Consider the following 23476-nt stretch of genomic DNA (forward strand, 5'->3'; position numbering starts at 1 on the left):
GTCCGACCCAATCCGCAAAGGGCTCCTCAGCTCGAGCTCTCCGATTGGCTGGAGGGAAGGCGCGCCCGCCTCCGTGGGGCTGTGCGCTCCGGGATGGAGAAGACGGCGAGCTGCTGCTGGGGTGTCGGCACCCCTGGACGCCGGCCGTGGCGGGTGAGAGTCCTGGGCTGCGGGGCCGGGCGGCGTGAGGACCGGGGCCCCGGACGCCCCAAGCCAGGCGCCCCGTTCCTCTGCCTTAGTTTCCTTGATCGGAGCGGTGGGCGACATCAGATCGGACAGTTCCCTGAGAAACCGGGCGAGGTCGGGGGGAGCGGACCTCGGTGACTTAGTCTGTAGTGGGGTGGTTCGTGGGAGGGAGTGTTCCCGCGACGCCTTTAGCGCGGGTGGTTTTGCATTAGCTGTAACCAGGTAAAATGCACGCGCCCGTGAATCCAGCAAAAAACACTCCGTGAGACTGGGGTTTGCAGAAGTTCATGTTGAGATACGCAACACCCGGTCAGCCCTGCAGCCTTGTTTATAATTGTGACAGGTTGGTTGTGGTCTCGATGTCCGGGGAGAATTCTTTTTTTTTTTTTTTCTCAAGATTTTGTGTAAACCTCCCTTTTCCACACCATCAATACATGGCCCTCCTCGTGATAGGGCAAGCGCTCCACTACTGAGCCATGCACTCGCCCGTTTCTACCTTCAGTAGTGATCGCAGCAAAGGCTGGAACCGAGAACCAGCCAGTGCTGGGTAGCCACCTAGTCAAGCAGCTGTTTTGGCAGACAGACAGACAGTCAGACAGACAGTCACTGCTGCTCCCCAGTCCTTTGAATCAGTCTCCAGTGTTGCCCCTATCTGAGGTGTAGGAAACAGATTCATGGCAGTTTATGTAAGGAGACATCGCTGGGGAGTGGAAGGGCTGGGGTCCGAATCCAGACGGTTCTTCGTGGTCCAGCTGGCGGGCTCACAACACTGTCTTGGTAACAATTAGTGCCGGATGGCAGTTCCCAGTGTTATAATGTGCATTTTTCTTTTCTTTTCTTTTCTTTTCTTTTCTTTTCTTTTCTTTTCTTTCTTTCTTTCTTTCCTTCCTTCTCTCTCTCTCTCTCTCTCTCTCTCTCTCTCTCTCTCTCTCTCTCTCTCTCTCTCTCTCTCTCTCTTTTCTCTTTTTAGACAGTTTCTCTACATGGTTCTGACTGACCTGGAACTCGCTCTATAGACCAGGCTGGCCTCAAACTCAGAGATCCACCTGCCTCTTCCTCCCGAGGGCTGGGATTAAAGGCATGCGCCACCAAGCCCAACTTTCCTGATGTGTCTAATGAACATCTAGGAACCTTTGTTCCTCTCTCTGTCATTCCCTCTCAGGAGTCTCAGGAGCCATGTTGTCGGAAACCCTGCTGGTATCTGCTCCGGGGAAAATCATCCTCCATGGAGAACATGCTGTGGTCCATGGCAAGGTAAAAAGTCCCCAGAGCCCTGAAGGGCTGGGAACGACTTCTCTCTGACCCTGAATTTGAAGACAGTAAAAGAAAGGCCTGGGGGGTAGACTGGATGAATCACTCCAACTAGACAAACCCTTAAACCGCTAAAGGGCTTCGGCATGATCGCAGAAAGATGGCGTACAAAACCTGACAGGTTGAGTGGAATTACCTAGGGAGTGGGGTTGGTAGAGGGGAAAAGGGCCCAGAGGAATGGACTAGGGGCATCCCAGTGTGGAGGAATTGTAAAGAAGGAAGAGGTGTTGGACACATGTCTTATGTCATTTAATCCTGAGAGCTAGCCAAGGGTGCAGCTTTGTAGTCTTCTATTGGACAGGTAGGGAAGCTGAGGCTTAGGAAAGGATTGGTGACTTGACCAAGCACAGGATACCTTCATAATGCTGGGAATGAGCCTGCGTGGGTCTGAGCCCAAAGCTTATATTTTTTCTCCATTCACTCCAACTGTCACTTTATGGTTTCGTGTGTGTGTGTGTGTGTGTGTGTGTGTGTGTGTGTGTGTGTGTATGTGCGCGTTTAGGCTAGGAGACAACCTCAGTGTGTGTGTGTGTGTGTGTGTAGACTAGGAGACAACCTCAGACACCATTCTTCAGAAGGCACTATGTGCCTCAGATCTTGAGGCAGGCTTCTCATTGTCTTAGAACTCGCTGGAAGGGCGAGGCTAAATGGCCAGTGAACCCCCGGGACCCTCCTGTCTGCACCTCTGAAACCTATGGATGTTGGTCCATGAGCCACTGCCCTCAGGCTTACTGCTTTTGCCCTTTATTCTACAGGTAGCCCTGGCGGTGGCCTTGAACCTGAGAACATTTCTACTGCTTCGACCACAGAACAATGGGAAAGTGAGCCTCAGTTTACCGAACATTGGTATTAAGAAGGTCTGGGATGTAGCCGGGCTTCAGCTGCTGGACACAAGCTTTCTTGGTTAGTACAAAGAGGTGGAGCCAGGTGTGGAAAGAGCTTGGCCCCTGAAGAAAGCAGGGAGGTGGTGGCAGGTAGTTCCTTCAGGCTGTCTGTAAGGGAGAGGCTGTTCCAAGAGGTTTCTCTTCTGACCCTAGAAAATTGGTTTCATTCATTCATGATGTGATTTGATTCTCACTCTGTAGACCAGGCTATCCTGAAACTCACAGAAATCTGCCCGTCTCTGCCTCTCAAGTGCTGGGATTAAAGGCGCGCGCTGTCACACCCAGCTAGTCATTTTAAACGTGTAAAACTGTGCCCTAGACCTCTGTGGACTGTCCTGGGCAGATCATTCAGGCCCACTGTAGAGTAAACACCTTAAGCTGTTGTATTTATTACCCTTCTCGTTGCTATGGTGTGTTTGGGCGTGTTTGAGCACGGTCCGTCCTGCTCCTGGCAGGAGTGTGAAGTGGTTGGTCACATTGCCTCTGTACTCAGGAAGCAGAGACAGGTGATGGATGCTGGTGCACAGCTCCATTTCTCCCTCAGTCTAGAACCCTGGCCCCGGGATGGTTCCACACTCATTTACCTCTCCAGAAGCACCCTCATCGATGTGCCCAGAGGTGTGTTCCCCAGGTGACTCAATCCTACCAAACTAGCATATTCCCAGTACCTGAGAGGTGGAGGCCAGAGGATCAGGGAGTTCAGAACAGCTTCAGATGTATGGTAAGTTCGAGGCCAGTCTGGGCCTCTACATGAGACCACGTCAAACAAAATCAGATAAAAGAGAACAAAAGGAGTGACCGTCACAGGTGTGAAAATGTGTGCATACTGATATAAGCCAGTGTGTACATGTGTAGGAAAGTCTGGGGAAGAGACATCAGCTGTCAGTGATGATTAGTTCCTGGGGAAGACGCTGTGACAGGAAGTAGGTCAAGAAAGCCTTCAATTTCTGCTCTTAGTGTATAGTTGTTACTGAGCATAGGGCTGGGGCAGCCCAGCGGTGGAGTGTATGCTTAGCATACGTGAGGCCCCTGGGTTTCGTCTCCAGCACCGCTGGAAATTATTTAAAAAGTCAAAGTAACTTATGTTTATTACCGGCAAATCCAATCAGTACTAATGAAGCGTTGCTAAAATTCCTTCCCGGAGAAATATACACATCTACCCTCCTCCTAAGGTCCCAACGACAAACCCAGGCACAGTTCCACTAGCGTTCACTCTGGGGAACCAATGAGTTGATCGGGCTTCCTCACCGAGCGTAGGTCAGGGGTCACTTATTGGAGTGTGGGTGCCCCCACATAATGGCCTCACCAGAAGGAATGATGCCTCTCCTGTAGTCACACAGATGGAGCCCCCCACCAGCCTCTCTCCCCCAGCCCCTCCCCAATGCCGTGTGCAGCTGGGGCAGAATTGCACACAGCAGGCGGTAGGAAGCCACTAGATGCTCAGGTGAGGGTCCTGTGACCTCCCCACACCTCTGTGAGGGAGTGCGCAGTCAACAATCCCCGCTGGGATAATCACTTTTGCAAGGGGGTGCAGCGGAACTCCCCAAGATGGTGGTTGTCTGGCCCAGAGAGGACAGTCAAAAACAACATGAGGTGATAGATATCTCATTGCTTCAGCTCCCCCAGAAGCAACCTGGGCGTTCTGGCATCAGCCGGTCAGGATTGACTGCGTTAGAGGGAAAGGTAGATTGACTGAGAAAGGGGAATTCCCTGTCTCTGAAACAGAGTCGGGCCACACCATGCTTTTCTTTCTGGGTGTCAGCACTGTCTTCCCATGCTGTTAGCCCAGGGTCCCTGTGCTGCTGCTGGTGCTGGTGGTGGCATGGGACTCCATGGTGACTATAGCTACCAGGCTAGTTCCCTTCTGTCGGCAGGGCGCCTGCCCATTGCTTAGTCTGATCCCAGGGTTCTCTCTCTGGCTCATGCCTCCTCACTGGAAATAGCATTTCTCCACCAGCCCAGGGCAAGTGAGAGCCTCCGGGGACTACTTCCGGCCTGCACCTGAGCTCTGCCACCTGCCGCAGGAGATGGAGTAGCGAAGGCTTGGCTTGGGCTCTGGCTCAGCAGTGGAGGGCTGGGCCTGATCCCCAGCAGAAAGCATCAATGTTGAGGGCTGTCTAGAGCGGTTCTTTCCTACCTGCCAGGCCTTGGAATTGGCTGGGGGCTTTGTTCTTTATTCCGTGTATATGGGTTCCTGGCCCTGCTTTCTCCCGTGGGGGATTGCTACGGTGGTGGGAAAGGACTATATTTTTCAAGAAGTTCCCTGGGTGACTCCTGCACCCCCCTCAGCTCAGAGCCTCTGGGACTAGCTTTCCATGGCGTCAGACAGTCGGTAGGACAGAGTGTTCCCTGAGGACCAGCAAGTGCTTTTCTGAGTCAGTGTCTGAGGCAGCAACAGCCAGGCATGGTAGCTTGTGGCCGAGAACACACAGACCCACTGGCGAGTCCGGGCAAGTCTCCACAAGGGTGTGGGATCTGTCTGACGGTTGCTGTGGGGACCCAGCGGGATGAGAGGTGGATGCCGTAAGTCCGCTTCAGCAGGAGACTACAGGGACTTCTGGGAGACTGACTGCTCTCTCCCTCCACAGAGTAACAGGCAGAGTGAACAGGTACTGAGCACGTGTGCCAGACCACGAGCCACATGTGGTCTCCACTGTTAGTCCCCAAAGCATGTGATGCTGTTCATCTCCATTTTATGGATGTGACAGTGGGGTCTGGGAGGCTGCACCTCCGTCATGGCTGTAGAAAGACCCACACAGGTCTCTAAACTCCCCGATTGGTCTGTCTCCATCACAGAACTCTGCAGTGCCAGGTGTCCTCGGGTTTGGCTCTCTACGAGGTGTCATGAATCTATTCAACACACATGTGCTGAGCCCTTAGTGGGTGCCCTGAACTTTCCTAACAGCCCCGCCCCACTCCATTCCACCTGCTGACCCAAGGCTGGGCGTGATTTGTGAAGCTGGCTAGACTTGCTCAACCTGGTGTGGGTGTGTGGGTGTGTGTGCGCACATGGTGAGTGAGGGCCTTATCCACATTGCCAGTCCTTTTGCTAATTGTCTTTGAGAAAGGGAGAAAGAGCTGAGGATTAACTTCCTGCTGCCTTTGGGTTTGAAGGCCAGAAGTGAAGCAAAGGCGTGCACACATCTCAGACTGTTAGTTCAGCACTTGCTCCAGGTCTGGAGCCGTGCGGGGTCCCCAGTGCCCGGTCTTTATCTTTACAGTCAAGACCCACGCCCAAGGCTGCCCACCCCGCAAACCTGAAGCGCACCGATACACCTGGCCGGGTCTGGTACCCTGTGCATCCCCGTGCTGACCCCAGTGTGCTCTGTGGTTTATAAATGCTCCGGAAGCCCTCACCCGCCTGTTTGTTTGCCCGTGTGACAGAGCAAGGTGATGTCCCGGCACCCACCCCAGAGCAACTGGAGAAGCTGAAGAAGGTGGCGGGCCTCCCCGAGGACTGTGTCGGCACCGAGGGCCTGGCAGTCCTGGCCTTCCTGTACCTGTACCTGGCCATCTGCCGGAAGCAGAGGTGTGTGTCATGGTCGGTAGGCGTCCACCCGTCCTCCCCTGGGAAGTGTTCTGGTTGTCACTGTTCCTGGAGATTCCCTGTGCCTCGTGGGTAGGGACAATGGCTGTAGGCTGTCCACACAGTGGGGCAGCAGTCCAGGAGAGAGGCTCCACCTGTTTATTCCTGGGGACGCAGAGGCTCTGGAGGTAGACAGCCCGAAAGCCATTTAGCTGATTATCCGGCCATAGAGCTGTGACATGCGCCCAGTTCACATGAACACTGACGCGTTGACCCTGTACTGCGTCCTCTGCTGCTTGTGTTCAGTGGGACAAAGGCTTTGCTGCATTCTTGTTCCTCAGGGCGGCCTCCTGGTGATGTGGCTGGAGAGGCGCATGCGTGCCTCATCTTGCTACAGTGAAGCCTGAGTCCATTTGCCTCTTTTCAGAGAGACCCGGGGAGCCAGTGCCTTGACAGTGCTGCTGAGTCAGGGTCACATGATGCTCTGGAGGCTGGTGGCAGGCCACTTGTCCTCATTTGAGGTGATTGCCCTCTCTGAGACTCAGCTTTCCCATCTGTGACATGGACGCATTGACAGCACCAAGCTCCGAGGTAGGAAGGTTTCATCTGACTGAAGTGCAGAGCTCGGAGCCTGGCATAGAGTCCGATGCATCGTCACTGTGACCGTTAACTGTTTCCTCAGGCTGGATGTGGTAACTGATGCCTGTGACCCCAGCACCAGGGAGACTGAGGCAAGAAGACTGCTCTGAGTCGTCATGTGTGTGGGCTTCAGTGTGATGAGGACCTTGTCTCACATAGTCAAACAAACAAATCACCAAGTAGGGCTAGCAATGTGGCTCTTCGCCTAGTGCATGAAGCTCTAGATTCTGTCCCCAAGGCCACATCCAAGCCGGTGTGGTGGTGCACACTGTAATCCCAGCCCCGGGAGGCGGAGGCTGGGTGATCAAGCTCAGGGCCATTCTCAACTACCCGGCAACTCTATGTCAGCCTAGGCTTCACAAGACCCTCTCCAGAATGGCACGCGCTCACACATAAACTCATTATTAATTAATAATATACAGTTTCCTCAATAGTCAACGAGGAGGATTAGGAGTATATTTAAAATGGTAACATGGTCATGGCTATGACAGGCATGCTGTATGCCTGTATGTTTGGGTTTTTTTTAATGTTGTTGTTTTTGAGATGTGTAGCCCTGTTTGGTCTGGGACTCACTGTGTAGCCCAGGTGGGTCTGGAACTCACAGAGTTCCACCTGCCTGTGCCCTGGGGGTGCTGCGGTTTAGGTGTGGCCGCCACGCCTGTCACTGGTCTTATTTTTTATGCAAGGGGAAAGGCAGTCAGAGCCACAGACACTGAGGACATCGCCGAAGTGGCCGGCACTTGTACCTGACTTGGGGATGGTCGGCTCGGGTCGCACTCTTCCCTCAGTGGGTCGGGACAGAGTCTCCCACCCACGCAGGGTGGGCATGTGTACTTTGAAAAGTCACACTCCGTGTTAGATATCTACAAAGTGGGAACAGGACTTAGAAGTCGCAGAACACCGTCGGGCGTCACTCGAGGGAGGTCTGTGCGTGATGGTGTGACTGCTCTTTTAACTGGTTTGCAGCAGACCTGGGTCCCATAGGTCAGGAGTGGCGGTGTCTGGTGGGAGAGGCCACCTAGGAACGCAGTGGGTGCTGTGATGAGGCAGCCGTGGAGGCCGATGACATGTGGATCCTCAAAGTCCAGACGGCTCTTGGGGGTGGTTTGTGGTGGTCCAGTGGAAGCACTTGGTGAACTCTGGAAAGATGGATGGGAGGTGATGGGGTGCAAGGTCGTGGCCGACAGATGGACAGCTGGTGCTGAGAGCCGGACCTGAAAGGAGCCCAGCTCTGCAGAGCAGGGAGGATGGGGGGCTGTGGTTCACAGTGATTTAAGTCTGGCGCCTGTTTCCTGGTTGTCTGAGTCACTTCAGCAGCTGCCGTCCAGCGGAGACGCTGTCCCATCCGTGGTCCAGGTGCTCGGCCGGCCCCTCCCCTCCCCCAGTCCCCACTGCTGGCCACAAGTTCCCGTACACTTCACAGCCTTCCGGGGAGTCATGCTTTGTGCCCGGTGTCTTCCAGGGCACTCCCGAGCCTGGACATCGTGGTGTGGTCGGAACTGCCCACCGGGGCAGGCTTGGGCTCCAGCGCCGCCTACTCGGTGTGTTTGGTGGCTGCGCTCCTGACCGCCTGCGAGGAGGTCACCAACCCGCTCAAGGACAGGGGTGCCGTCAGCAGGTAAAGTCTGTCTTCGCATGGTCCGCCTGTGGTGGAGCAGTGGGTAGCGCCGTGGTGTCTGAACCTTAGTCCCCCCGCGTGGAAGGGGGTAGCCTGCCTTTCCGATAGGATTTTAAAATCTCTCTCTGCCTCTCTCTCCGTCTGTCTCTCTGTCTTCTCTCTCTCTCTGTATGTGTAGGTGTGTAAGTGTGTGTATGTGTAAGTGTGTGTATGTATAGGTGTGTGTGTGTAGGTATAGGTGTGTGTAGGTGTGTGGGTATATAGGTGTGTGCTGGTGTGTGTGGGTGTATGTGTGTGTGTGTAGGTGTGGGTATGTGTGTGTGTAGGTATAGGTGTGTGTAGGTGTGTGGGTGTGTGTAGGTGTGTGTGTGTGTGTATGTGTGTGTATGTGTAGGTGTGTGTGTATAGGTATAGGTGTGTGTAGGTGTGTGGGTATGTAGGTGTGTGGGTGTGTGTAGGGGTGTGTGTGTAAGTGTGTGTGTAGGTATAGGTGTGTGTAGGTATGTGGGTATGTAGGTGTGTGGGTGTGTGTAGGTGTGTGTAGGTGTGTGTGGTGTAGGTGTGTGTGTAGGTATAGGTGTGTGTAGGTATGTGGGTATGTAGGTGTGTGGGTGTGTGTAGGGGTGTGTGTGTAAGTGTGTGTGTAGGTATAGGTGTGTGGGTATGTAGGTGTGTGGGTGTGTGTAGGTGTGTATGTGTGTGTATGTGTAGGTGTGTGTGTATAGGTATAGGTGTGTGTAGGTATGTGGGTATGTAGGTGTGTGGGTGTGTGTAGGGGTGTGTGTGTAAGTGTGTGTGTAGGTATAGGTGTGTGTAGGTATGTGGGTATGTAGGTATGTGGGTATGTAGGTGTGTGGGTGTGTGTAGGTGTGTGTAGGTGTGTGTGGTGTAGGTGTGTGTGTAGGTATAGGTGTGTGTAGGTATGTGGGTATGTAGGTGTGTGGGTGTGTGTAGGGGTGTGTGTGTAAGTGTGTGTGTAGGTATAGGTGTGTGTAGGTATGTGGGTATGTAGGTGTGTGGGTGTGTGTAGGTGTGTAGGTGTGTGTGTGTGTATGTGTGTGTAGGTGTGTGGGTCAGGGTAATCTTGGTGTCGGTCCTTGCTTTTACCTGGGGAGACAGGTCTCTTGTTCACCACTGGGTACAACAGCCTGGCTGGTCTGAGCTTGCCGAGTCTCCTGCTTCTGCTCCATCTCCCCACAGCAGTGCTAGGTTACCTGTGTGTGTCCCCTCCAGCTTTACTGGGATCCGGGTCAGCGGGGACCTCCTGCTCGTACATCAAGCCAATACCCACTCGAGTCTTCTCCCCTCTGGTCCCTCCCTCCCTCCCTTCCTTTTTCTCTCTTAATTTATGGAAGTGTCTTGCTATGTAGCCCAGGTTGGTCTCTAACTCATAATCCTCCTGCCTCAGCCTTCCAGATGCTGGGTTTACACGTGTGCACCATCGCACCTGGCCAGTTCATCTTTAATCACCACCCACACTACTGTGTGAGGTGCAGACCTGTGATCCTCACAGGACACATGAGAGAAAAACGCAGAGGCGGCAGCTGCCACCTCAGCAAGAGGTTGGGCCGGGTTTCGAACGCGCGGGAGCTGTGGTCCCAGGAGCCTGTTTGAGGCCACTGTCCCCAAGCATCCTACAACAGTGGTGTGTTCTTCCCTCTCACGGCGTCTCTGGCAAGGGGATGCTGCTGTGTGTCTGCTTCCGCGGATGACAGAGGTGGAGGTGTAGCTGGAGGGATTGCGCCCCACACAGCTCTGCAAGGGGAAGGGAGTTTCCGGAAAGGAGAGGGCGGGCCGCTCTCCCGAGTTCCCGCTGAGCCCACCAACCTGCCCCACAGGAGGCCCCTCCGCTTTCAGGAGGCCCAGAGGGGACCCAGAGGTGCCTGCCGGAGTCACAGTGGTGCTGTCTGTTTGCTCGGAGGCAGGGTCTCGGGGTGTGAGGCGGCCTCGCACCGTGGCTCTCGCTGCCTCCGTGTCCCGAGCGCACGATTGCTGGAGCCGGAGCGTGCCGCCGTGACGCTTCCTTCCCCCGCTGGCTGTGCCGCGGAGCCACACCGACGGCCCACAGCTGCAGTGGTCCCCCAGTAAGCAGTGGCCTCACCTCTGAGTGCCCTTCCTGCTTCCGAAACTGGCACTTGAGCAGAGGTCGTTACCACACGTCCCATGTAGATACAAGGCCTGCCTCCAGCTGTACAGGACGTGGGCCGGAAGAGAACGTTCTATCCCTGAGGAGAGTGGAACTCAGAGAGGTTAGGTAACAGGCCCAGAGTCACACAGCTAGCGAGAACACAACACGCCGGGAAACAAGCCCGGGCCCCTCCGGCTGCATGGCTGAGCCAAAGCCCAGGCCTCTCCCGCTGCGCTGTGTGGATTTCAGAGGGGGGAAAGCAAGCCTGGCATCATCTTGAGCTGAGAGGGCAACTCTTCTGTTCCTCCTGAGTCCCAGTGCCCAGTCACGTCAGCCCTGGGCTAGCCTGTGCTAGCAGCAGCTGTACCCGCGGCCCCTCCCCTCTGCTGTCCAGAGCAGGCCCAGACCCTAACTCTCTGTGTGCCCAGGTGGCCCGAGGAGGACCTGGAGTCGATCAACAAGTGGGCCTATGAGGGAGAGAGAGTGATCCACGGGAACCCCTCGGGCGTGGACAACGCTGTCAGCACCTGGGGTGAGTGTGTTTGCCTCCGCGGCCTTCCTGGGAGTCACGTTACGTTAGTAGGTGCCCCGGCTCTCGGCTTGGGGTGAGTCCCTGAGGCCTCTGAGGAAAAGAGCATGCTCCTATTCAAGGGCAAGATCTCAGGGCTCTGCCTCTCTGAAGGGTGGGCTCAGGCCCTGGGAAACGGTAAACCCCACTGATCTCTGCCAGGGAGTCACAGGGAACTGTTGCTGAGGAGTTGGCAAACCACGCAAGCAGCGTTCCGTCCCGACAGGACGCTTGCTCACAGGCCTAGCCCCCGAGCCCCGGGCCTTAGCCTCACCTACGTGCAGTGGCTGAGGAAGCCCGGCAGCTCAGAAGGCCAAGGTCCCGAGGGCCTTAATACCCTTTGGGTCCTCCACAGCTGAAGCTGGAATGGGTGGGTGCATCATTCAGTCTGGCATGTCACGAGGCCACCCTGATCCCCCCGCTGTCCCCGAATGCAAATCCAGCCTTCCCCGTGACAATAGCTACTGTCCCTCTCTTTAGGAGGAGCCCTGCGCTACCAGCAAGGGAAGATGTCGTCCTTGAAGAGGTAACTCGGGCTTCGTGGCCATGCCTAGCACAGCTCCTTCACGTATCCAGGAAGACACCGTGCCTTTGTGAGGTTGTGAGGGGCAGGCGTCCTTGTGTCCCTTCCTGCCGTGGCCGGGTGTCACAGTGTGAGGCCCGGGGCACAGTGAGGCCTGCCTGGTCACTGTCTCTCCTCCTCCTCCTCGCCAGCTCTTCGTTGTGGTTAAAGGGGGCTGTCCCGTGCCCTTGGAGCGCAGCTGGTCCCCAGACCCTGGCTGCCTGTCTGTCCTTCCTTCTCCTAACGACTCGTCCTGGGGCCCAGGAACGTGGGCGTACCTCTCAGGCTGTTTCCAGGAGCTCTTGCTGGGAGTGGGGGGGGGGCTGGGGTTTGACAGGTCAGGGTGGAAGCCACCACAGGACAAAGAGGGGTGTTGTGGTGGAGGCCAGTAAGGCACGGGAGGCATGGGCAAGGCTCCGAGCAGAGGGCTTGGCAGCTCACGGCCGGCTGTGCCTGGCTGTGCCCCACCTGGTCACCCGTGCAGACTGAATCTTGGCACCCAGTGTTTTTGCCGTCAGTGGGAAGACTGAGGACAGGGACTAGATCATGGCAAGTAGGAGCCCCTTGGGGCCGAGGTGGGCTGTGTGGTGGTTTAGGTGCTGGGGGGGGGGTCACTAGTGCTCTCTTGCTGTCCTCACCCGTGGTGGTTGTCACAGATAGGCACCAGGTCCTGGCACACTGCCCCAGTCAGCTGAGTCACTCTGTTAGTGGCTCCCCAGCCTTACCTGTGCCTGTGGAGACTTCCCCTTCCAGCTCCGGCCTTCTGCAACTCTGCACAGCGGCCTCTCAGCCTTGGCTCCATCAGGATTAGGCTGTCTGTCTGTCTGTCTGTCTGTACCTCACAGGGTGTTCAGCAGCATGCCAGGCCTCCACACACTAGATGCCCAGAGCACCCCTGAGCTGGGATGATCAACAGTGTTCCTCAGTGGAAGCTGGTCGGATGGGGTTCCCGGGGGCCTCGGATGAGGTAGCACCAGGACAGAGGGCAGAATGAACAGGAGTCACGCAGCTGTGAGGAGGGGGCAGCCTCGGGAGGAGTGGATGCAAGTGCAAGGGTCCTGTGGCCGGTGTGGAGCAGCAACAGGGAGGCCAGGGTGACCGGGTGACGTGTGCACCGGGGAAGGGAAGAGATGGGTGATATGGAGTCAGGGGAGGCCAGGGTGACGGGGTGACGTGTGCACCGGGGAAGGGAAGAGATGGGTGACATGGAGTCAGGGGAGGCCAGGGTGACGGGGTGACGTGTGCACCGGGGAAGGGGAGAGATGGGTGACATGGAGTCAGGGAGGCCAGGGTGACGGGGTGACGTGTGCACCCGGGAAGGAAAGAGATGGGTGACATGGAGTCAGGGGAGGCCAGGCCCAGATCACACAGGCCCTTCCAGAGCAGAGCCCTGAGTGGTGACCCTGGACAGGGTAGGTTTTGTGGAGGCTGCCTTTAGCAGAGAATGTGGGTGAGGATGAAGATGTCATTCCCAAGCTCCCCAACCCGCAAGCCAGTCCCGCCTTCATCCTACAGCTGGCTGGACGGGCAGCCTTCTCCCCCAACTGCACATGGCGCCATTCCATACAAAGCGCCTCGTTTGTGGCGAGGCTGCGGGTCCCGCCTCCCTGAACACTGCCTCTTTTGAGTGACAGGCAGTCTTTAAAGGGGAAAGAGACTGCTCATCCTCGGAAGTTTAGAAGAGGCAAGCGCCGTCCGGCTGTCCTTGGGTGGGAGTCGTTTCCCGGGCTTCTGGGCAGTGAGATGGGGCTGGCCTCTCCACCTCAGCTGCAGCTTACAGTCTCCAACTGCGAAGGGGGAGAATAAAGGTGTGGGTCCACGGCTCCCAGCTGTCCCGCAGGGGTGCATGCATGCAGGTTCTCCACCTCCATCCCACCCCAGCTCACTGAAGGGCAGAGTGCATGGCAGGCAGGAGCCGCTGGTTCCTCCTGAGGCGCCCGCCCAAGGACAGTCGGGAGCGGTCGGCGTCCCCCGTCCATGCTGGGGGAGTCTGCCCGCTGCAGCCTCGGGGCTGCCCCCTCCTCCAGCAGCCGGGGCTCTGGCTCCTGTGGCCACGGCAGGCTCCCTGCCTGGATTGCTGCTCTGGGCGCTGTAGAATGGGCTCATGGGGGGGTGGGGGGTGGCTGACCTCTGCAGCCCTGCCTGCTTGCTCCCTCCCACGGGGACCACCACAGACGCGTGACAGATGAACAAGCACCCCTACGCTAGAAATCCGAACTCAGACATGGTGCCCAAAGCTTTGGGACTGCAGAGCACTTCCGGGTTAGCTTGAGGACAGTCAGCAAGTGACACCATGCAGATAGTCCTGGGTCCCCAGAACCTGGAGATCTGGAGCATGTCTGCAGAGGGGTGCTAGCGTCTCTCCTTGCCCCCCCTCCCTCCGCTTCAGCCCCACCTCAGCTTCAAGGTTGGGCACCCCGAGCCTGCGACCCTCCCTGCACGCTGCCATAGCTACTTTGAACTTATAACCCAGTGAGGGGTCATGACCTCCAGACCCTGCCCATGCTCCTCCGACCCCATCTTTACCCTAGTGGTCTTTCTCCCTTCTCAGTCCTTTTACCTCATGATGGTGAAGCCTTGGAGGACCTCTCTCCTCCCCTCTCTGCCTGCTAGTCCCTAGACCAAGCTGGGGTCCCCCGTGTGCTCTCCTTGTGCCGTGCCGTCCTGGACCTGCACTTCCTCCCCAGGATGGGGTGGAGTCCTGGCCTGGCTCCTCCACCCTGCCGTTTTCTCTCACCCCAGGCTCCCGGCCCTGCAGATCCTGCTCACTAACACCAAGGTCCCACGAAGTACCAAGGCCCTCGTGGCTGGCGTCAGAAGCAGGCTAATCAAGGTGCTCCTGGGTGGAGGGGTGCTGTGGGTGTTGGGAACAGGGAAGTCTCGGGAGGCGGTGTGAACGGAAAGGAAGGTGCCGACTGGGGTCACTGCCAGGCCGGAGTCGGGGAGAGACTTTTGGAACCGGCCCGCCCGCCCCTCTAGTCACACTGGCTTTGTGGCAAGGATTCCCCTACAGATGTCAGGGCAGCTGCAGGACAAAGGCCAGGCCAGAGGAGATTCCCCGTGGGCTGGTGCAGCAGCAGGGCCCTCCCCTATCCTTGGAGCTCACGTCCTGCCCTTCCTTCCCTATAGTTCCCTGAGATCGTGGCCCCGATCCTGACCTCCATTGACGCCATATCCCTGGAGTGTGAGCGCGTGCTGGGGGAGATGGTGGCGGCCCCGGCCCCGGAACAGTACCTTGTCCTAGAAGTAAGCCGCCACTGGCCAGCTCCTCACCCCGCTGCCCTCAGTCGGCCCAGGCCTGGGCCCTGAGCATGTGTGTGCCCTTGTGGGCAAGCATGTCTTACCTGGAAGCCTGGCCCTGAGGCCCTGTGGGCAGGTGTGGGTCACAAGGTTGAGGAATAGCCCACACAGGCAGACACTTCATCTTGTGGACCCCCATTCCCTATTCGTCCTGGGGAGATGCCTACCTTCCCGCTTCCACTCTGTGCTGGCTCTGGGTGTCCACTCAGCAGCCACCCGCCGCTTCTGTCCCGCGAGTTCTGAAGTTGTCCTGGGGTCCTCTAACTGTGGCCAGCACCATTCAGGTGATTCACCGTCAGCCTCTGAGCAGGCTGGTGTCTGAATTCTCTTTCATGCACTGCCTGCTGGTGGCCCCACTGGGGTGTCACAAGCTTGTTACAGTTCCAGGGTCTCCTGTTCCCAGTGCCCATGTGCCACCAGCTCAGAGAGCCAAAGGCTCCCTCTCAGACACGGTCCATCTGTTCTGGTAAATTAGGCTGATGGTAAAACGCCATCTGGCCTCCCTTAGAGTACAAGGGGACCCAGCAGCCCCGGCTGAAGCAGCCAGGCAGCAGCAGTCATGTGAATGTGCAGGCAGGGTCCCTCCAGATGGCCCAGCACGCTCCTGCTCTGCTTGGCTTTTAGTTCTGTCCTAAATACCTGCTGCAGCCTCTGTCCATCCCTGGCATTCCAGTGTGCAGCCTCTCAGGGAAACGTCGCTCTTGCACCTTGCAGCTACCTGTGTCTCCATTTTACAGACATAAAAGTTGAGGTCCAAAATGGCTGTATTCCTCCTGTGTGATCCAGCTAGTGGGTGGCATTAGTTAGGACCCAAACTAATGCCTCCACTCAGCAGATTTTATATATTTTTACTTTCTGAGACAGGGTCACACTGTGTAGCGCCGTCTGGCCTGGAATTCACTATGCAGACCAGGATAGCCTCAGACTCAGAGATCCCCCTTCATTGTGCACCATCCCACCCGAACCACTCACAACTTTACTGAGCACCTACTGTGCGCTGGGCACAGGCCTCCGTGTAATCTGGAGCCTCTCTCCGCATTCCCCAGGCTCCCTCCTGCAGCCCCGAATCCTGCTTCCCCAGCTCTTGTTTCCTTCCGTGCTCAGGATGGCAGACCTGGGCGGGAAAGGAACAAAGATCGAGGACCGCTCAAGTGTGCTGTCAGGCCCCGAGACTGCCGGGGAGCAGCACACTGATTACACGGCGTGCGTATTTTTGGCGGCGCTGAAGTGCGCAGCTCCGTTCTCGGGCAGCTCCGCACATGAAGCAGCGAGCTCTTCCCTCCTGTCACAGTCTGTCATCTGATCCTTGACAGACTTTGGATCAGAATGTGACAGGTGTCTGGAACCTGCCTTGACAACCTGACACCTGGAGCTCAGGCACAGAGAGGCCCCACAAGTCTTCTCCACGCGCAGCCCACGGGGCTGCCACCAGGCCACACTGCCCGGTCTGCCTGTTTGTCAGAAGGCTGGGAAGTGGGGCGGGCCTGAGGGAAGAGCGCCTGGCAGACCCTGGCAGAGCTGCCGGTCGGCCCTCAGCGCACAAAAATCCCCAGCCCCACGCTCAGAGCTCCCCTGAGCAAGAGGAGGCATCCCAAATGCCAGGGGCGTTCTTGTGAGCAGAAGCGCTTCCGGCATGGACTCACTACCTACTAGATGGGTGGTTTTTGCCCGCAGCCCTCAGTGCCCCTCCCCTTTATGAAGCGGGATGGTGGTAACACACACTGATAGACGAATGTTTGCACAGTCTGGGCATTGTGCAAAGTCCTCCCCTTCACACAGCCAGGAGGCGGGCAGACCTCACACCATCTGTTTCCATGGGGGAAACACTCTGGCGAAGCGCCCCGCCTAAGGGCTGCGAAGGGCAGAGCCCGGCCTCACCCTGGCCTGCCTGAGTCTCAGGTCCAGAGGGGAGCACAGAACCTGGCCGGGTGCGCCTCCCCAGTGCGCAGTCTGTACTCAGCATCCAATACAAGGCAAACAGTGGCTGCCTTTAGCATTTTATCCGCATGCTCCTTTTGGTTGGCAAGCAGTAATTTTATTGCACATAATTGAAGAAACCTCTACAAATATTTAGCTATTTCCTCACTTGTGACCTTGCTGGAGTGTCAACTTGGTTCTCATTCTGAAAACCAGCCCAGGAGGCAGTGGTTGGGTGGCATATTGTTTGAGACGTTTTCACTCGCAAATGGCAAACGTGCCCCCACTAGCCTTTAGCGGGAAAGGAACTGTCTCCTAAGTGAGGGACCCGTGGTAATGGCTTCAGGCGTAGCTTGATCCAGAGATTGAAGCCAGGTGGTTTGGAATCTTTCATGTGATCTCTGGTCACGTGGACAGGTTAGGTGGCCAGTGTCTGAAGTCAGCTAGTTTTAGCCATTCCAGTGACGGGGACCCGCTCCCTGTTTGGCCAGCTTAGATTATGTGCCTGCCCCATATAGTCCAAGGGCCGGGCTCGCACTGGCCTCCATGGCGGGAGGACGGACTTGGTTCTAGTCATCCAAGTCCCACATAGAGAGCATGAGCCTCCCCACATCAGCAGCTGCCAGCCGGGCGGGAGACGTGGGCTGGGACGGGGTTTCTGACCAGGCAGGAACAGGTGGCACCTTTTCCAGGAGCTGATGGACATGAACCAGCACCACCTGAATGCCCTCGGTGTGGGCCACGCCTCCCTGGACCAGCTCTGCCAGGTCACAGCAGCCCACGGACTCCACAGCAAGCTGACGGGTGCAGGTGGCGGTGGCTGCGGCATCACCCTCCTGAAGCCAGGTACGTACGGGGCTCGCTCGGGAGACGGCTGCGAAGGTGGGCTGTGGTGCGAGACCCGCTGGAGAACTGGAGCTCTGCTTTGTGACCGTGGGCAGGTTCATTAACCTCTCTGTGCCTTGGTTTCCCCTGGGGAAACGGATGACCACAGGTAGGCTGCAGGACGATCGCTCCTGCTCAGGGAGGAGCGTGTGGCTAGAAAGCTCATGTGCTCCAGGCCGCTCCGCCACCTCCTGCCGCAAGCTTCAGACACAGCCAGGGTGGGCTCCCACCCGCTGGCTCCCACCCCACCCTTGTTCACTGGGAAACAGGCGTGAGGTTGACCTAGTGGCTGGGTGAAATGGCCATGCTCAGTAGCCTTTGGGGAGAAGACCCAGGAATAGACTCGGGAAGGGAGCCCCAGGCCAGTCCAGAGTGCAGGATTTCCTGCTGCAGGCGTACCGTAAGCATCCGGTGATACCACCTGCCTCCACCCACTCTGGCCTGCTTGTCCTCCTCCTCCTCCTCCCTCTGTTTCTTCACTGTGTACAACCCACGAGGGTTCCCATAGCCCCTTGTTCTTGGTAGTAGCATCTGGCTTCAAGGAGCGTGTGGGCCTCCCTCTAGGAGGCCCTGAGTGGTAGCTACTGGTCTAGGGCCAATGTTGATCATGAGAGAATGCTTTAAGGGCATGCCCAGTCTACCAGGTACTGGCCAGGCCCTCGAGTGGGAGTGTGGCCAGCGTCAGCCCTGTTCCGAGATAGGGAAACTGAGGCCCGTATGGGGATTAAGCCTGAAGCCATATGACCAGCTGATGCATGGCAAGGCTGGTCCAGGTGATTAGAGTCCATGAGGAAGATGTGGACTTGGCACTTGGCCCACAGGAGCTACAGGGAGCCTCTGACGCTGCAGATGCACAGCAGGAGGGCCGCACCCCAGGGGTGGGAGTGTCCACCGCAGCACCATCCACCGTCCTGACTGCCTTTCCTCTCCAGGTCTAGAGCGGGCCAACGTGGAGGCTGCCAAGCAGGCCCTGACTGGCTGTGGGTTTGACTGCTGGGAGACCAGCATTGGAGCACCGGGGGTCTCCATGCACTCAGCTGCCTCCATAGACGACCCTGTCCGACAAGCCCTGGGCCTCTGAGGTGACACAACACTTCGGTCCTGCCGAGAAGCCTCTCACTGGAGTATTCTGGGGCTGGAGTTGGCCTCTGTGCTGGTCAGTGACACCTTTCCTGCGGGCAGCGCCTTCTAGACTCTGAGAGGTGCCACCTCGGTGACCCGTCTGTACGCTGGCATTTCTGGAGCCAGACAGGCATCAGTTGTGGGGTCTCCTGAGATGGCAGGCTGATACAGGCCTTCGCCTTGGAGTCCTCGTGGGTGCATCTGCCTGGGCCTAGCCTCCATCTGCCTCACTCACACTCTGTGGCTCAGGGCCATGTGCTCTTCCGTCCAGCCAATCCGAGGCTCCTGAGGAACTGGCTGGCCGGTGGTTTCTGTCTGCCGTCCTCTCCCAGGGATCACCAGCTGAGGCAAGGCATGCTGACTGTTGTATCTCTGTGTGGACTTGTGGGGAAGGTGCCCATGAGGGAAATAAAGAGATCACACAGGCAGACGCTCAGGGCCTGTGGGAAAGCAGGGCTGGTGTACTTTGCTCGGACCTCATCCTTCCCTCTCCAGTGCGCCCCTCCTCTCTCTGGGAGTTCTGGGGCTGAAGGAAACAAGACTCCTGTCACTCTGCTGTGTAGCTCGGAGAGGGAGTTTCCCCAGGTAGCACTTGCTGAATAAGGACAAGGACATATCTGCCTCAGTCACAGCACAGAGAGAGCATGGCTACCTGAGTGCCCGCCAGTGCGCACAGCTCTAAAGCCTTGGGAATGAACCTAAGGCCTAAGACACCCCTTGCTTCTTTATGTTTGGTTTTCCAAGACAGGGTTGCTCTGTGTAACTTTGGAGCCTGTCCTGCTACTCACTCTGTAGCCCAGGCTGGCCTTGAACTCACAGAGATCTGTCAGCCTCTGCCTCCCAAGTGCTGGGATTAAAGGCGTGCGCCACCACTGCCCAGTCCATCCCTCTCTTCTGATGTCAGCTGGCTAGATGGAGGGGAATGCCCTGGATGGCAGGGTCCACCAAAGCCTGGTACACCGGCGCCTCACCCACAGAACCCCTGGGAGCCGGGGGCCACAGTAAAGCTGGGCTGGGCTTAGTTTGTCTCACAGGACTTGGTGTGTGGTGTGTGTTTGCCCTCAGCCGCTAGGGGGCAGCTGGTGCCTTTCCCAGCACCCTCGGGAGGAGGGCGGGTGGGAGCTGGGCGGGGGTGGGGGTGGGGTGGACACCAGCAGGAGGTCACTGCCAGCAGACTAGGCAGGTCTGTGCCCCTGCCCTTCAGAAACAAGTAATGCATGAAGCGATAATACTCACCTGCGCACTCGTGGGCCATCCCGTGCCCAGCTTCACAACACGGTCAGCAATCTCACCCTCGTTTAACAACCAAGAAGCTCAGGGATGTTGGGTAATTGTCCAAAGCCACAAAGCGGGTAAGTCCCAGAGGCTGTCTGATTCCGTAGCCGGCCGTGAACCTGCTCTGCCCTGGCCCCGCTCCCCCTCAGGCTGGCGGCGACTGTAACCACCTGTAGCATGAAGGCTCACGTGTTTTCACCACCGTGCGGTTTGAGTGAGCCGCTGGGACGGCCACATGGGACGGTCCTGCAGTCCCGTGGGGAGCGGTGACATGTCCGTGGCAGCTGTAGCGCCCAGCAGGATTTTCAGACTGAGATCCGTGCGCCTTCATGCTCCCTGGGGGCTGGGTGTCAGCAGCCCACGCTGACGTGAGGCCCTGGCCCTCGGGAAGCGGCCACTTACCTCAGCTGCTGTGTGGCCTCCCTATACTCCCAAAGCCGCCGTACACAGCCACCTGTGTGTAGGCCTTTGCAGCCATTGGTCACACAGTGGTATCACTTTATTGTTCACAGTCACCCCTGGCTTCCGGGAGACCCAGGAGTGCTGTCCCCTGTCTGCCCAAGCTGGTCTGGGTGGGACTCCATCACTAAAGGCTTTATCTTTTTCTCACACTTGTGTGTGTGTGTGTGTGTGTGTGTGTGTGTGTGTGTGTGTGTGTGTGTGTGTGTGCTTCAGTGCGGGTGTGCTACAGCAAAAGACAGCTCGCTTGAGTCTGTTCTCTCCCACTGTGGGAGTTCTGCGGATTGAACCGAGGCCGTCAGACTTGGCAGTAAGTGCCTTGACCGGCAAGCGGTCTCGCCAAGCCGCTGGTAGCTCTCAAAGCTCCTGGGTAATTCCAGTGTACACTCAGGCCCGAGGTCACAGAACCAGAGGACCGCAAGGTCACCTCTGGCGTGCCAACCTGGTGGCTGAGCCCAGCTCTGGCAGGCTCCATTCCAGCTCTGCTACCCTCGGGCCATGTGGCCTTGGGCCAAGTCACCCTTGGAGGCGCTCTCTTAGTGAGGTGAACAGAATCGCCTTTACCGAGGTCGTGTGAAGACCGGGAGAGGACACACAGCAAGTGTCCTGCTCGGTGTTGGCTACACCGTGAGCGCTCACTGAAGGTTCACTGAGGTCTTGCGCTGAGTGATGGTAAAGTGTTTCCCAGAAACCTCAGCGGCCTTCGGTGCTGGTTAAAACCCCAGCCTTGCTGGGCAGAGACACCCTTCTCTCCGTTCACTGTTGGAAGGATTGTTAGTGCCACCCAGCTTCGCCCCCTCCCAGCTTCTCTGCTCAGAGCCGACACAGTCTGGCACCCTCTGCCAGGCACAGGGCAGCATCTCTGCCACCCTCCCGCACACAGCAGGATCTGGGGGGGGGCGCAGATACCACGGGTGACGTTCTTTCCCATGCTCCCCGCGGCCAGCGTGTGGGGCAGGCTCCAGCTGGTGTGCCAGCCTCCATGGGCTTGGCTCTGCCCTCTGGTTTTGTCCTTGTGGGTCAGGCACCTCACGCCACATCTCGCACCCAGCAGTGGCTCCTTGCCTGGCCGCCTGGCTGCCCTGGCTCATTCTGGACGGGGCTTCTCAACCGCAGCTGCCGGCCTGCTGTGAGGAGTAGGGAGCAACTTCTGTGGCCAGAGCCAGGAATGTTCTCACGCTTTTCACGTAACAGTGAGCCCGGTGATGCGCAGCTTTCATCCCAGCATGTGAGAGGCAGAGGCAGGAGGATCTCTCTGAGTTTGAGGCCAGCATGATCTACATAGGAAGTTCCAGACTAGCCAGGACTATATAGTGAGAGCCTCCCCCTTCTCTCTCCCTCTCCCTCTCCCCCTCCCCCTCCCCTCAAAAAACATTTTCAGTCACATGAATTCACCGTGATGAACATGAGCAAGAAAATCAAATTCTGGCCTCAAACCACACAGAGTGTGACTACCTTCCACCTCCCTCACGCATGAGCATGCCTTGGTTACCTGCTGGCTTGGTGCGTAGTCACCATTCTGTGCCGATAGATATTGATCTCTGGTGCCCAGGCCACAGGCACATTTCCCCCAGTTTGCTTCCAAGTGTATTCCGGCCCTTTCCTCCCAGAGCCCAGGCAATCCGGCTTGTCATGCAGCCCATTTGCGTCAGCTTAGCGAACTCCTGGAGGTGTTGGTGAGGAAACCAAGTCCAGAGAGGGTGAGAGACCTGCCGAAGGTCACACAGGAGGAGCCGCCTCACATTCCTCCGTCATGCTTTTCCATAGCTGGAGTGCTAGGCACGAGACCGTCCGGGCCTCACCTCTGCACCCCCTGCCTGGCCTGGCGCAGGGAGTCCGCTCTAGCTCTCTCTGTTCTTTTTCCCACACGCAAAATGCCAGGCGGTGTGCTCAACATCTTGGTTGTCATCGGGTTGAACGGTTGCGTGGGTCCCTGGGGTACAGCGTGCAGGGTTACAGTCCCTCGTCTGAAGTCCACAGCAGCGCGGTACGGGATGTCTGGTGGTCTGCGGAAGGTGTGCAGGGCCTCACCGAGCAGGGAGAAGACCACCAGACCGACCGACTGCATTGGCCAACCAGTGTTGGATTTGCTGACACACGACCTTGGGCGTCGAGCTGCTGGGTACAGGGCATCTTGGGTAGTGGCAGAATGAGTCTTCCATTTTACTGAGAGGCGGCCGGACAGGTGTGCCCTCAGACAGGCTTGGATCTGAGCCCTGCCAGCCAGCTTGCCTGGTGCTGACCAGAGCCTGTTTCTGGAGGAGAGACAGCTGTGCCGGACCCTCGTCATGCTGCCTGAGACTCCCGAGGCCTGGAGCCCCTGACCGAGACATCCAGTCAAACCTGAGTTTTCTGTCTCATTTATTTCCCCTCGCCATGGCCCCATGTGATGAATGAGATCGCAGATAAGGGGGGATGGGCCCTGCCTCCAGCGGCTGGATCCTCTTGGGGCCCTGAGAAGGGGTCACAGGCTTCCTCTCCTCCCAGCCCCTCCCCAGCTCCCTCCTTGCATAAGGGAGGGACGGGAAGCCTGAGTGCATCCTTTAATAGGGCCAGCTCACGCACCCCAGGGATGAGATGTGTGCCAAGCGAGCCTGTTCGGGGGCATGCTCTGTCTGCCCCTCATGCCCTCTCCCTGTGAGGTCTATATGACTAGGAAGACATCGTTCAAAGGCGCTTTCACGATGTGTAGGCTGAAGCAGGGAACCTCCAGAGTACCCCCTCCCAGGCCTCTCCAAGCCCCCCGGGCTTCCTCCTCTTCCCAGAGAAAGATCCTGCTTCCCTACAAGGGCCAAGGCTGGCAGGATCTGCCCCCTGAGTCATGAGCATCCCTACTGTGTGCAGAGCATGAGGCCAGGCCCCAGAGGGACCCACTGGCTGCCTTTGTCCTCGGCCGGTGGATGAGACACATGGTGAGAGATACAGAATGACCAGGATGTAGACAAGGCAAGGACAGACAGCTGCTGTGTGACCCAAAACAGTTGTCTTGCCCTCTCTGGGCCTCGGTCTTCCTATCCACAGAAAATATGCCTGTTCACTAGGGCAGGACCTCGGACCTCATGTCGTCTTTAGCCCGCCCACTGACGGATGGTCTGT

General features: G+C 57.5%; 1 protein-coding gene across 1 annotated transcript; it reads left to right on the forward strand.

Moving 5' to 3' along the window:
- Positions 1-54: 54 nt before the first annotated feature.
- On the forward strand, positions 55-19110 carry Mvk (mevalonate kinase). The gene is made up of 11 exons (XM_028854757.2): positions 55-153; positions 1349-1440; positions 2253-2400; positions 5766-5910; positions 8009-8164; positions 10721-10824; positions 11341-11386; positions 14165-14255; positions 14552-14668; positions 17332-17485; positions 18457-19110. The coding sequence occupies exons 2-11, from the start codon at positions 1363-1365 to the stop codon at positions 18603-18605; spliced, it is 1188 nt and encodes a 395-aa protein (XP_028710590.1). The 5' UTR covers positions 55-153; positions 1349-1362; the 3' UTR covers positions 18606-19110.
- The last annotated feature ends 4366 nt before the right edge of the window (positions 19111-23476 follow it).

The sequence above is a fragment of the Peromyscus leucopus genome, chromosome 23 (genome assembly GCF_004664715.2).
Source record: "Peromyscus leucopus breed LL Stock chromosome 23, UCI_PerLeu_2.1, whole genome shotgun sequence".
NCBI lineage: Eukaryota > Metazoa > Chordata > Mammalia > Rodentia > Cricetidae > Peromyscus > Peromyscus leucopus.